The 14,048-nt window shown below is 39.0% G+C and overlaps 1 protein-coding gene across 1 annotated transcript in view; it reads right to left on the reverse strand.

The window, feature by feature from the left end:
• Pla2g4a (phospholipase A2 group IVA) overlaps positions 1-14,048 on the reverse strand; it is a 144,432-nt gene that overhangs the window by 75,949 nt on the left and 54,435 nt on the right. Inside the window, exons 4-5 of the mRNA NM_133551.2 lie at positions 4,763-4,911; positions 3,595-3,708 (exon numbers count right to left, since the gene is read on the reverse strand). Coding sequence (NP_598235.2) covers positions 3,595-3,708; positions 4,763-4,911 — 263 coding nt within the window. The remainder of the gene's footprint in view (positions 1-3,594; positions 3,709-4,762; positions 4,912-14,048) is intronic.

The following is a 14,048-nucleotide window of genomic DNA, read 5'->3' on the forward strand; positions in this document are numbered from 1 at the left end:
TTACGAGAATGTGAGTCTCTACAACTAGGAATCTGCCCATCATGTCATCTGTTCCTTGTTCATCACGAAGCAAGTCATAGGGAGCAAACAGGCTCCTCCCATATCACTTGGCACTGTACCCGTGACTACCTACTTTTCACACAGACCACTCAGTTCTTGGGCACAGATCACTCTGACTCTCTAATACTTAGTAAGCTTCAGGCACGCAGTAAGCCCTCACGTTCGCCTCATAGCCGAGCGTGTCATTCCACTGGCAAAGTCAGAATTTTGAAATTATTTAATATGCAAATGAAAATCTTACCCTTGGTGGTTTCATTTTTAATGTCTGTGAAGTGGGAAGACTTTCAAGTGCTTTTGGGGATGTAGTCAAAGGAACGAAGCAAGAGAGGAGCTTGGAAAGAATGCTCTCTAAACCCTCCCTTTAAGGATGAAAGTGAGACCCAGAGAAAACAAATGACAAGTCAAATATCTGGAAGGAGGACAATGTCAATACACACAAGATTACAGACTCTCAATCCTGTTTCTCTCTCCAAATGGCCAGAGCTGTCCCTGGGAGTCAGCCTACATCCAATTGGAGGTTCCTGTTGATCACCAGCTGTGTCCGCGCCATGGACTCCACTCTGGTTGCGTCAATATTAGCTTTCCCATGCCAAAAGTTTGAGAGAGCTTTGACTAGTAATGTCTTGGCTTGTGACTTTTGCGCTTTTTCACCAAAGCCAAGTGCTCTCCTTATTATATCATGTGGCCGTTACCATCGTGAAGGTTTACTTAAGTCTCTGTTCTCCCAGCATTCTCAAGCGACTCATTCTCTCTTACCAGTCTGTGAGTGTTGCAGACAGAAAGCCACCCACCTAGGGTAGATCCTATCTCAGGAAATGGAGAGGAAGGCATGGCTCCCGTGGGGTTCTCCCACATGATCCAAGAAAGAACTTGGTCCCAGACCTTTCACTCAACCAGCCAATTCCCTTTCTCCCAGTGACCACATAAGCTCATCGACTGGAAGGATGGACATTCAATACAAACTGCAAAGGACTCTAGAGAGAAAAGTAATGAAGCCAAGTTCTTTGGCCTAAGGATCTTTCCAGATACACTAAGGGAAGTAATTATGTAACCTACTTTCAATTCAGGAATGTAGAAAGTCTCTTCAGAGCCCCAGGTTTATATAACTTACCCATAGGAAATGACAGAAGGGGAGGAAATACAGTTTTTTTCTCCATAATATCTTCCTACATAATCTGTTCTTGGATCAGAGATTGAGGTATAAAAGAACTGTTTTCGGAAAGGCTAATCCAAGCTTAAAATGCTCTCAATGGATCTTTATTGAAATCCCAGGCAGGGCCTTCAGGTGTTTCTGATCATCTCTATCCTCTTTGCCCCTGTACTCACACCATGGACCTGGCAAACCTTTAACTCACTTGGTCTCACCTTGATTTCTTCCTTCAAGACTGCGCTTTTGCAGTTTCTGATTTCTAGAAGCTCAAAACTATATCTCTGCCTCCTGAAATGCTACCCTTTCCTCAAGTCATCACAGCACCAAAAGCAAATACATTCATAAATAGTGCTTAATACGTACCAGCCACTGTTCTAGGCAGTATATAGCATGCTTACTATTTATGTTTTAATTTTCATTGCATACTTAATACAGAATGCACTATACAATATTAATAATTAAACTACCAAAATTATATATAGCTTATAATTTAATGCCAAAAAGTATAACAAGTGAGGATTAAATTTATACATGATAATCATTATACTGTATTTTAATGTGTATAGTTATCACAATAATCCCTTATAAAATATTATCTCTATTTTATAGATTAATAAGATGAGTCACAAAGGAACAACTAAATATCCATGATGCAATTATGATAAAGAATTCAAAGGCCTAATGGGGTAGCTTTAAATGTCAGGGTACTAACCACTATGCTCACTGCTCAAACTGTTCAAATCACCTGGTGCCGCCTCTCACAGGACAAACTTCCTTTATTATGCTCTTTAATTAAACTATATAATACCTTAATGATATTTATCTTGATGAACGGTGATTTCTTTTTATTATACGTTTACACACACAAAGAGAGAAAGACACACACACACACACACACACAGATACACGTACACCTCCTTCTACTTCATATTACCAGTCAAATATCATCTCTTTTTTTTTTTTTCGGAGCTGGGGACCGAACCCAGGGCCTTGCACTTGCTAGGCAAGTGCTCTACCACTGAGCAAAATCCCCAACCCCCAAATATCATCTCTAACTTAAAGGAAGATAATCGAGGGGAGAACTCCCTCCATATTATTCCTCATATGATTTGTACAAACACAATAGCTGGTTCATTGTAGTTTTTCCATAAATGTTTATAACATGCGTGAATGAGAAGAAGTTAAAAGGAATCCACAGGAAATTAAGGCATGCATCTCTTGGTACTGCATAGAACACTTGCTCTCCAGAGTAGGGAAAGGATCCATAGAAATGCACAGATGTGAATTCTCCAAGTCTCTGGTGGTCAGATCACGTGGACTACTCAAGGAACCTTGTGATTGCAAGTTATCTTTGAAGTAAGGGCATATCTACAGTGTGCATGTAAGTCATGGACAGACTCTCAGTATTTTACTTTTTAGTCTATCTGGTTTTATTTACCAGTGGAAATTGCTAAGTTGGGTAGTGTGTGTAAGTTACGGATAGAAAATTCTACAGATTGTTGTCACGGGAGATCAAATGGGAAGAGGTTATCTGAGCAATAGGATAGGCAGCATGGGGGAACTGAGAGTTATGGGAGAGGTTTGTGTGAGTAGAGCAACCTGAAGTCATGCTAAGGATGAGTGAAAACAGTGTTTTCGTGGGCTTGATATCATGGGTTAACTAGCCCAACAATTGATTACATGTCTCACCTAAATCCTCTAATTAATTTCTCATACATTGAGATACAGTTAGTTTGTTCTGCACAAATAATTTATCCAAGGTTTCTTTTTCATTCATAAATAACTTCTGAAAGTACAAAGATAATAATCATTACCCAACATTATTCCTTCTGACCTCTCACCGATTTGGGATTAATTATTTGAGACAGAATTTTCTTAGCGATGCTTAATTCATATACAGCAATGTGTTTCTAATAAATGGGTTTATAATATTAATAGTAAATACATTTTCCAACGAAGTAGCACACAATATTGAAATAGTTTGCATGTTGCAACATGTTACTATCCCAAATGCTAACGGACCCTCCAGTGGAGTCCAAAATTGATGCTTAATTTCACTGGTATTATTTGGAACAACAAAATATCAATGCCTCCTAGTATTTCTCACTTTATTTAAGGTGTATATAAGATTATTTAGTACAGTTGTCTATGGAGATTACTAGATGGTAGAGTGTTTGCCTAGCCTGTGTAAAGTCCCGTGTCTATGCCATAGCACCACAAAGAATAACTAGAGAGGACCAGGCTAAGACAGGCACCAGAAGAGCAAACAAAAGGAAAGATAAAGTCTAAAAGGAAATATAAGTTTCAGAAAATTATGCCTAACTTTCTAAAGTAAATCGATGCCCGTGGAACATGAAGTGGGACATGACGCTGCTGCTACTCACTTGGTTGAAAATAAAAGGGACTTCTTTCTTCTCTCCCACCTTCATAGAAGATACAGGAAATGTAGCTGTGCCTAGGGTTTCATCCATGACGTAATTGGCATCCATCAATGTGATCTACAAAGCAAAGCAGAAGAGAAGTGGGTTCCAGGAATCTTTAGAAGCACTATCTAAGATGTCTCTCCTGGAGGACAAGAGGGATGGTACAGCAGTTAAAGGCACTAAGTCTTCCAAAAGGATCTGGGTTCAATTCCCCACCCCTTCACGGCATGCCATGTTGTTTGTCCTTCCAGTTCTAGGGAATCTAATGTCCTTGTCTCACTTCCACGGGCATTGCCTGCACATAATGTACAGACATACATAGAGTCTAAACGTTCGACACATAAAATTAAAAAATATTTTCTAAAGAATCTGTTTATCATCTAAATTCTAGGCCAGATGTGGTAACATGAAACCTTTAATACCAGCATCAAGGGACGAGGCAGGCAGATATTTAGAGTTTGAGGCCAGTCTTGTCTACAAAGCAGGTTCCACGTCAGTCAGGTCTATAGAGTAAGAACCTGTCTCAAAATTTAATTTAAAATTATCTATAAAATATTTCATAGTCCTTTAAGGTTCTTGTGTTTTTATTTTGTTTTGTTTGAATGTTGGTCCATTCTAGACAAGTGAGCTATACAGATCCCTAGAGGTCTCAATAATTAACACACAGAAATACTGTCTTTTTCCCTCTCAATACTACATTTCTAGTCAAACCAATGAATTTTACATACTCCTGACTGACAAATATTTATAAAAATGGAATATGATTACCTCTCCATTGTGAAATATATAAAAGAAATGCAGGAAACCAATACAAACACTTTTTAAAAATCCATGTAATTAGACAATTAAGAGCAATTGACAGTGTTTGTATTCTGTTGGGTTTTTTTTTTTTAAAGAATTCTCATCTTTAAAATAGAAACTACATATTCTCCAAAGTGCACACAGATCCTGAAATTCCACCTGACTGCTCACATAACTCCTCACACATTATCGAGAGACTCGACAAGCATGGTACCCAGCTCACAGGCAACCACAGTAATTTGAGGGAAAATAAGCCAGTGAGGAAGAGACTTGCTGTCTCTCTCTGGCGGAACAAGCATGGTCCACATCCCCAAGATGATTCATTTACCTCCAAAACATTTTCCTGATTAGGATCCAAAATGAACTCAAAGGTCTCATTCCACACAGGGTTTATATCATTATTGAAGTGTCTTGTTCGCTTCCTGCTGTCAGGGGTTGTAGAGATGAAAAGTTCCACATAAGGATCAGGAGTGTCCACTAGGGAAACCAATGGAAGAGAAGGGGACAAAAATGTAATTCACTGTCCCTACCTTTTTGCTAACATAAGATGCTAATTTACTTCCAGTAAGTCTGCAGTATTATAAATAAAAATGTAACAACACACAACAGAACATCACCAGGTGATATCCTTTTTACATAATCTGCCATTCCCTTCCATTACAGATGAATGAGAAGGAATCATTTATAAAGCAATCGACTCGGAAATTCATCCATCTGGAGGGCCAGCATCTTGCTGGATCAAGCTATCCCACAATGAAAGGAATGATGTTTATCTAACTATAGAATGACCCTCACTATAGGTATGTAATGGTAACAAGATCACAAATCCAAGATCCTCATATTGGTTGACTTTGGACAAATTGTCTGGCTTATTTTGCTTACCAAACACCATAGTAAAGGGCACTATGAGAAGAATGGTGCTGCTGACAGAAACTCCATCTTCTCCAAAGTGCCTGGCATCCTGAAATAAGGCTGGGCAGCTCTAAAATGCAGCATTCATATTAGCTGTCTTTACTGTGGTAGTGTTTACTCAAACTAAAGTGATATGTCTTAAAAAAAGAAAGCCCTTTTTATGTCACATAAATGTCCACTTTGAGTCATGCCTATGTATCCTCCCTTAACTACAAAGAAAGAGATGGATGTGAAGGAGCTATTTTACCTTATTGCTACTATGTTTGTAATTAATTAAATTACCCAAATAGTATAAATGGTGATTGTTCCCTCTTCTGTGAGTCCTCTGACTCCTCTGATAATCTTATAACACTGTTTGTACTTTTATTGTATGTATGAAATGAGACATCGGTCTTTCTCTATGAGACCATAAATACCTTGAGGTCAAGGATCACAATATATTCCCTTTGTGCTTTCAGAATCTGTCAAATAAAACCTGACACAATAAAATATAAGGTCTGCATTTTTCTTTAACACAACCTTTCCCATGTGGCCACCAATAACTATAAGTGACAGTTCTTAATAAACTTTTTCAATACACCTTGATTTCATTTAAATCTCACATCACAATACAATAAGTACTATATTTTAGTACCTATGAGGAAATCAACAGAAACTGACATGTGTCAGGCAATCTATCCTCCGACCTACAGCTAAGCTTCAGAGAAAGATCTTGAGCATGGGTCATCTAACTACATCAGCTGCAGCCTTAATGACATCTTGTCCCTATGAGAAAAGGGAGAGATCATAAAACACAGATTTCCATGAGAAGAAGAGCTGGACCAAGAGTGAAAGCCAAGGAGATAAGGGTATACAAATATCTTTTGAGCCAACACCAAGCAACGGGCATCACTCAGGACAACTAAGTCAAGAACTGGAAGACTGGAATCAAGGGGGAGCCCTAGCAGAGAAAAGAAAAGAACAAGCTGAGCTATCCTGCTACCAACACTATAATTGATCCCTACCATATACAACAGCCCAAGTTTAAGAAGGAAAGGGTTCCGTGTCCTGCAACTGAATCTCAGGAGCTTCACCTAAGGCCCTGTGTTTTACTTGGAATGGGGATCACTGACATTGCCTACAACACATCTAAAAATGAGCTGGTCTGCACCATGACGAATAACCACACTGTGCACACTGATAGCACACCCTAGAGACAGTGGGAGGCATCCCACTGCTCATCCTGCTTAAACTGCAAGGAGAGGGCCAACCTGACTCCTGAGGAGGAAAGATGTTTTTAAAAAGTGATCAAAGAAAAACTTAAAAATGAGATAAATTATGAAAAGAAAGGGTGGTAGAGGTGGCAGGTTTATAGAAGAGCAGATCCACTGAGACCACACACCAACATTGGACCAGTGTGGTGAATAGATGGCTGTGTGATGGAAGGCAAGGAGCAAGACGTTTGAGGAAGATCCAGGGAGCAAAAGCCAGCAAGGCCTAAGTTAGGACCTAGAGCTTGTATAATAAAGGCCAGTATTATTTTACAGTTACAAATAAATCAGTTTACCCATATAAATCTTGTTTACCATAATCATAATCATTCCATGAAATAACATTATCAATGTTCTTCAGTTATTCTTTGAAATACTGATCACAGTTTGTTTTATTAGTTATTATTTTTGTTCTAACTGTATAAATGAAATGACCCTTAAAATTGTTTTATGTTTAAATCTCTACTTCTGAGTTCATGTGACATTGGGCAAGGACAGCAGTTCTCAGAGCAAGTGTGCCGGAAGTTTTATAAAAATCATCTCAGTCTCTAAGCCAACAATGAGCAGGCAGGGTGTACATTATTAATGCACCTATGTACTGTAGAGCTGACATGGCCAACATAGGACAGTTTCTGATGATGCAGGTGAAATCCCACTCTGGAGAACAGATGGCCCTTGCCTTTTCTAAAACAGCACAAATGTTTCCTTGAGCCGGCAAGAAGAGCTATGGAACAGCGAGGCAGCCATGAAGCAAGATAAGAGAAAGACACTGGGGTGGTTCTGCCCCCTCAACTCACTCCTTTTCCTCTACACAATTCTCCAGAGCATTAGATACCAAACCAGAAGCAAATCAACATACTTAGAACAGGTATGGCGTCCAGAGATTGTAAAGAGAAGCAGGCTTTCCTCTGTGGAGTAGAAGTAAAGACATGACTTCAGTGAGAATATGATGCAACAAATGAAATGCAGGATGAAACATGGCTATTATCACCCCATTGGGCCAGTCCTTTTTCACAGGGCCATTTGTGTGTTCGTGTTTCCAATATATTTCCCAGACTATGGGAACAGGGAAGTAAAGTATACCCACTCTGGAATATAAAAGCTATAAAGGAAGGGGGAGCATGTGGATGATAAACATTCATTCATTCATTCATTCATTCATTCATTCAATGCACTTTCAAGTTCACTCTGTAGGCCAGGATTGCCTGGAGAAAGGTACTTTGGCTTGGACAAAGGGCCAAGCCCTAAACTGTAGATTTGAATTATGAAAGTGAGTCAAAAACAAATAGCCTAATTTTAACAGCAAGATAAATGGGAGGCAAGCAGATACAGCACACTGGTGACTCCCAGCTCACTCACCCAAATGGGTATACCAAAAACCAGGTCAAGTCGTAGGTGGAAAAATTGTTATTTAAGGCTTGATGTTTGAGCCTTTTATCAAAGACATTTCTATTTTATTTTACTGCATTTCGTGTGTATGAACAGTTTGCCTACGTGTAGGCATGCCCACTGCGTGTGTGCCTGGTATAAGGTGAGAAGAGGCACTGGATTCCTGAGCTTTGCAGTGAAGGATGGTAATGAGCTGCCCGGTGGGTTCGAGGACTTGAACCCGGTCTCCTTGCAAGAATAACAAGCGCTCTTGACCATGGAGTCCTCTCTCCATTCCTTCCTGTGAGTGATGGAGGGAAAGGCGGCAGAGATCACAGGGCAGACAGGGAAAGGAAGCAGAGGTAGACACCAGATAGGAACAGGAAGTGGCAATTTCAAGTGGAAGGTCTCAACTAACAACATGACCATTTTTAGTGAGTTTCGACTCTCAGTGCCTGCCTTGGTTCAGAACATTTTAATGGACCAAAAGAAAGGAAAAAATGATATTTAAAGATACTGGTTCCATCTTTGTATGTCAAAGAATCAAAAACATATTGAAAAATTAGAATCCAGTTCAAACCCTTTACCTTGCAAATATTTATCTTATTTTTAAATAAAGTCAAAGTGAATAGTTTAAAATGCTTGAAAAAGCGACATGCTTGTTGGGTTTTTGTTGTTGTTTGGTGGTTTGTTTGTTTGTTTGTTGTTTCCCTTGTTGCTTCTTGAACGTTAGAATGTCAAAAGTTGAAGGGCTGAGGAGAGAGCTCTCAGATGGAGAACTACTAACAGCTCCAAACTCTGATGCTGTAGTCTCATCATGATTTTCTGCTCATCATGTAAGCCAGGAGATACTGTATCCCTGGGAAAGTCTCCAGAGTGAAAGGAAATTCTAAGGTCTGAGTTTTAAAGTTCAAGTCTATGCTATACAAACTATAGTGACACCATGAAAAGGAACATCGCTCCATTTTGACGGCAAAAAAAAAAAAAAAAAAAAAAAACTTAGCCCAATGCTTTAAGAGAATTTCCTAGAAATGCACTTTTAAAAAAAGCAGAAAAGGCAAAAAAAAAGAACCCCTGTCCATTTCATTATTTTATAAATTAATACACACAGGGCCATGCATTTATGTTGGACCACTGATCAGTAACCAGTGAACATCTAAATTATTTCCAGTTAAAGAAGTAATGGAGAAAAATATGTGTGGGCAGAAACTCTTTTGCATCTCCTCCTTTTATGTACATCGTGACAAACAAAAATGATGGGGGCGAAGGATAAAGACCTTTCCTTTTTATTATCATAAGGATGACACGAAGCTACATGCACCAGAAATAGCTTCACAATCCCACGGCTCTGAAACTTACTCATAAACTCTAGGAGTTTAAGGAGCGCCTGCCTGAAGTCATAACAGTCCCACCTGTCACTGGGCTTTATCCAGGTCACAGACTACGTGATTCATGACAGGAACCAGTGCAGCTCCTTAACTCCTTTATTCTATTTAAAAAATAAAATCTATTGTTTTTTCTCTTCCACTTTACCTACCCCAAGACCATCAAGACTCCTTGCTTGAAATAAAGTGGATGAGTAATTTACTGATTTCGGGATGAAGGAAAAAAACAAGCAAACAAACCCCAAAGATCTCAAAAAGAGGGGTTCCCAAAGATGCAGAGTCCATTTTACCATAAGCAGTAGAGAGCTTAAAAGTTTGTTTCCCTCTTTTGAGACCATTGATTACTTTCCCAGAATCATCTGCAGTGGTGAGTGTAAAATGCCAACTGGAACTAGGGATAGCTGAGGACTCAGTCATCGAATGTGCAAAGCCCTGAGTTCATCCCCAAACCACAGAGGAACAAAGGGAGAAAGAAATGGAGGGAGGAAAGAAGAGGGGGGGGGAGTGAAGAAGAGAGAAGGAAGGAGAGAGGGAAAGAAGGAAAATGCAGCCCCCTTCATCTCCCATCAGAATCTTCAGAACAGTTTAGAAATCTTCCTTTTTAGTATCATAATCAGGTGACTGTTTTACACACTTTTAAAACCAAGGACTTAAGACATAAGATTAGAATAAACTAAACAACAGCAGTGTAGCTGCAGCCATATAAACGCTTGGCATCAGGAAAGTAACAAACGTTATCTTGCCCTTCTGTGCAGGAATTATTCTGCCATACATGGTTAAGCACAGTTTAGTTAACCACTGTGGATTCTGTCCAACATTCAATCAATTTTCAAGTAGCCACGTGAAAACCATCATCAGAAATAAAATAGGGCTGAGGAGATGGCTCAGCGGTTAAGAGCCCTGACTGCTCTTCCAAGGGTCCCGAGTTCAATTCCCAGCAACCACGTGGTGGCTCACAACCATCTACAGTGGAAATCGCAGCTCTCTTCTGGTGTGTCTGAAGACAGCTACAGTGTACTCACACAAATAAAATAAATGAACATCTAAAGAAAAAGAATAAAGTAAAGTAGATATGATGGTCAGCAATTTATTTGAGGTCATGGGCTGATATTTAAACACTATTTTTCAACTCTACCCAAACCAGAAAGATCAAAACTTTAGTACAAATTTGCTTAAAGACATGCCTGGGGATGTTTCCAAATGTAGCCATTTCTTTGAAATTGTATGATAATTAGCAATGACAATCTGACATGAGGATCCCCAGCAGCTTTGAGGATAGCCAGTCTCTTTAGTGCAGATATTCTAAGGTAGCTGAGGGGCTTCCACAGCCTGTACCTAGAACAGGATAGTCAGCAACACCATTTAACCATAAATTTCAAAAATAAAAAAATAAACAGTTACAGCAACGACTTCTGGCTGCTTTCTATCACGGTAGAATAATTTTGCCCAATTTCATCCCTATGTAAACAAAAGCAAGCACACAGTATGTAATCTGGGTCAGTTGCTTTTTTTTTTCCATCTTTATTAAATTGGGCATTTCTTACTTACATTTCAAATGTTATTCCCTTTCCTGGTTTCCAGGCCAACATCCCCCTAACCCCTCCCAATCTGGTGCTTTTTGTCCACCATTAAATTTAGAAGATTTGTTCCTACTGACATATATAGAATAATTTCCAGGGATGTTCACACAGTTATTTACAGTCTTTTTTTTTTTTTTACTAGAGTACTTTTGCACTCCATATTTCAGATGTCTTTTATTTCCAAATAAGATCCTTTTTGAAAAGTTTTTTTAAGACCTTACATATTTAATACAGTGTGTTACCCCTGTACAAATGGAAAAAACTTAAGTTCAACATTTCTAGACCAATATGGCTGTTAATTTCTGTACAGTGCCAACTCAACACAGTAAACGGGGATACTTTTTTCCAAAGTTGACAGCACAGCTAAAGTTTCAAAAAAATTCAAATTATATATCTGTATATATATATTTATATTTATATAAAAAGACTAATATAGCAGTGTGTTATGCATCAACAGCAGCAACAGCTTTTCCAGGTTCTGCAGTCATCTGAACAAAACTGTAGAGACATCCAGCACACTCCATTAAAAAAAAAAAAGTAAAAAAACAAAACCCGAGAAAACAGCACAGTTCTGTTACTCTTGTGGTACCTGGCACCATTTTTTTTTAAATTAGCTTCTCAATCATCATCTGGAAAGAAAACATTCTGAGCAACATCATTAAAAACAGCTCTGATAAAGCACGGTCACTACTACGTATCATAAAGCAGGTACAAGCTATTTTACATCCACAGAGGTATGATACAGTACTGTCCTACATCTATAATACTAGAGGATACAATTTAAAAGGCATTATTTGAGACTTGATTCTACTTTTCCAGCAGAGGGCCCAAAGGATGGTGTGACACAGCTTTGTAAAGAAACATACTCTAGACAGGATTTCCTTTTACTAGTGGCACAGTTCTAAGGATTCATTCTCTCCATGAATGTCAGCTAAAACTGTTATTAAAAAAATGAAATATCCCTAGAACAAAACCGTATAACCACCGGATTCACATGAAGATGACCTAGTGGAGACAAGCTGGACCTCACCTTACCAACAAGCTATCAAATCTGTTATGTTTAAGCAGTGAGACCTCCAAGGAAGGAGATGCCAAGTAGTGCTTCAAAGCTACGGACCACAATCAAACACAGCATCCTTTTCAACAGAAGCAGAAGCTCATCTGAATATGCTCAAGGATGCTGACATCAACATTTAATCATCTCCTCACTCATCCAGGAAGAAGGGGAGATCAGTTACTACTGTACTTTATTGTGTTCAACCAAATCACCATGTTACAAAAATAGCAAGCTGCCATAATAAAACATAAGGCTCCTCTATCCAGCACCAGACAGCATCATTTTACTTTCAAGCCTAGAAATTGCACACTTGTATATAAACCAACCGAAGATGAGGATTGAGAGTTCATCTTGGTGGATTTTTCCTTTGATGAATATGAAGTGTCCTTCCTTATCTTTTTTGATGACTTTTAATTGAAAATTGATTTTATTTGATATTAGAATGGCTACTCCAGCTTGCTTCTTCTGACCATTTGCTTGGAAAGTTGTTTTCCAGCCTTTCACTCTGATGTAGTGTCTGTCTTTGTCTCTGAGGTGTGTTTCCTGTAGGCAGCAGAATGCAGGGTCCTCGTTGCGTATCCAGTTTGTTAATCTATGTCTTTTTATTGGGGAGTTGAGGCCATTGATGTTGAGAGATATTAAGGAATAGTGATTATTGCTTCCTGTTATATTCATATTTGGATGTGAGGTTATGTTTGTGTGCTTTTCTTCTCTTTGTTTTGTTGCCAAGATGATTAGTTTCTTGCTTCTTCTAGGGTATAGCTTGCCTCCTTATGTTGGGCTTTACCCTTTATTATCCTTTGTAGTGCTGGATTTGTAGAAAGATATTGTGTAAATTTGGTTTTGTCATGGAATATCTTGGTTTCTCCATCTATGTTAATTGAGAGTTTTGCAGGATACAGTAACCTGGGCTGGCATTTGTGTTCTCTTAGGGTCTGTATGACATCTGTCCAGGATCTTCTGGCCTTCATAGTTTCTGGCGAAAAGTCTGGTGTGATTCTGATAGGTCTGCCTTTATATGTTACTTGACCTTTTTCCCTTACTGCTTTTAATATTTTCTTTATTTTGTGCGTTTGGTGTTTTGACTATTATGTGACGGGAGGTGTTTCTTTTCTGGTCCAATCTATTTGGAGTTCTGTAGGCTTCTTGTATGCCTATGGGTATCTCTTTTTTTAGGTTAGGGAAGTTTTCTTCTATGATTTTGTTGAAGATATTTACTGGTCCTTTGAGCTGGGAGTCTTCACTCTCTTCTATACCTATTATCCTTAGGTTTGATCTTCTCATTGAGTCCTGGATTTCCTGTATGTTTTGGACCAGTAGCTTTTTCTGCTTTACATTATCTTTGACAGTTGAGTCAATGATTTCTATGGAATCTTCTGCTCCCGAGATTCTCTCTTCCATCTCTTGTATTCTGTTGGTGAAGCTTGTATCTACAGCTCCTTGTCTTTTCTTTTGATTTTCTATATCCAAGGTTGTTTCCATGTGTTCTTTCTTGATTGCTTCTATTTCCATTTTTAATTCCTTCAACTGTTTGATTGTGTTTTCCTGGAATTCTTTCAGGGATTTTTGCGATTCCTCTCTGTAGGCTTCTACTTGTGCTCTAAGGGAGTTCTTTATGTCTTTCTTGAAGTCCTCCAGCATCATGATCAAATATGATTTTGAAACTAGATCTTGCTTTTCTGGTGTGTTTGGATATTCCGTGTTTGCTTTGGTGGGAGAATTGGGCTCCGATGATGCCATGTAGTCTTGGTTTCTGTTGCTTGGGTTCCTGCGCTTGCCTCTCGCCATCAGATTATCTCTAGTGTTACTTTGTTCTGCTATTTCTGACAGTGGCTAGACTGTCCTATAAGCCTGTGTGTCAGGAGTGCTGTAGACCTGTTTTCCTGTTTTCTTTCAGCCAGTTATGGGGACAGAGTGTTCTGCTTTCGGGCATGTAGTTTTTCCTCTCTACAGGTCTTCAGCTGTTCCTGTGGGCCTGTGTCTTGAGTTCACCAGGCAGGTTTCTTGCAGGGGAAAAGTTGGTCCTACCTGTGGTTCCAAGGCTCAAGTTTGCTCATGGGGT

This window comes from Rattus norvegicus, chromosome 13 (assembly GCF_036323735.1).
Source record: "Rattus norvegicus strain BN/NHsdMcwi chromosome 13, GRCr8, whole genome shotgun sequence".
Classification (NCBI taxonomy): domain Eukaryota; kingdom Metazoa; phylum Chordata; class Mammalia; order Rodentia; family Muridae; genus Rattus; species Rattus norvegicus.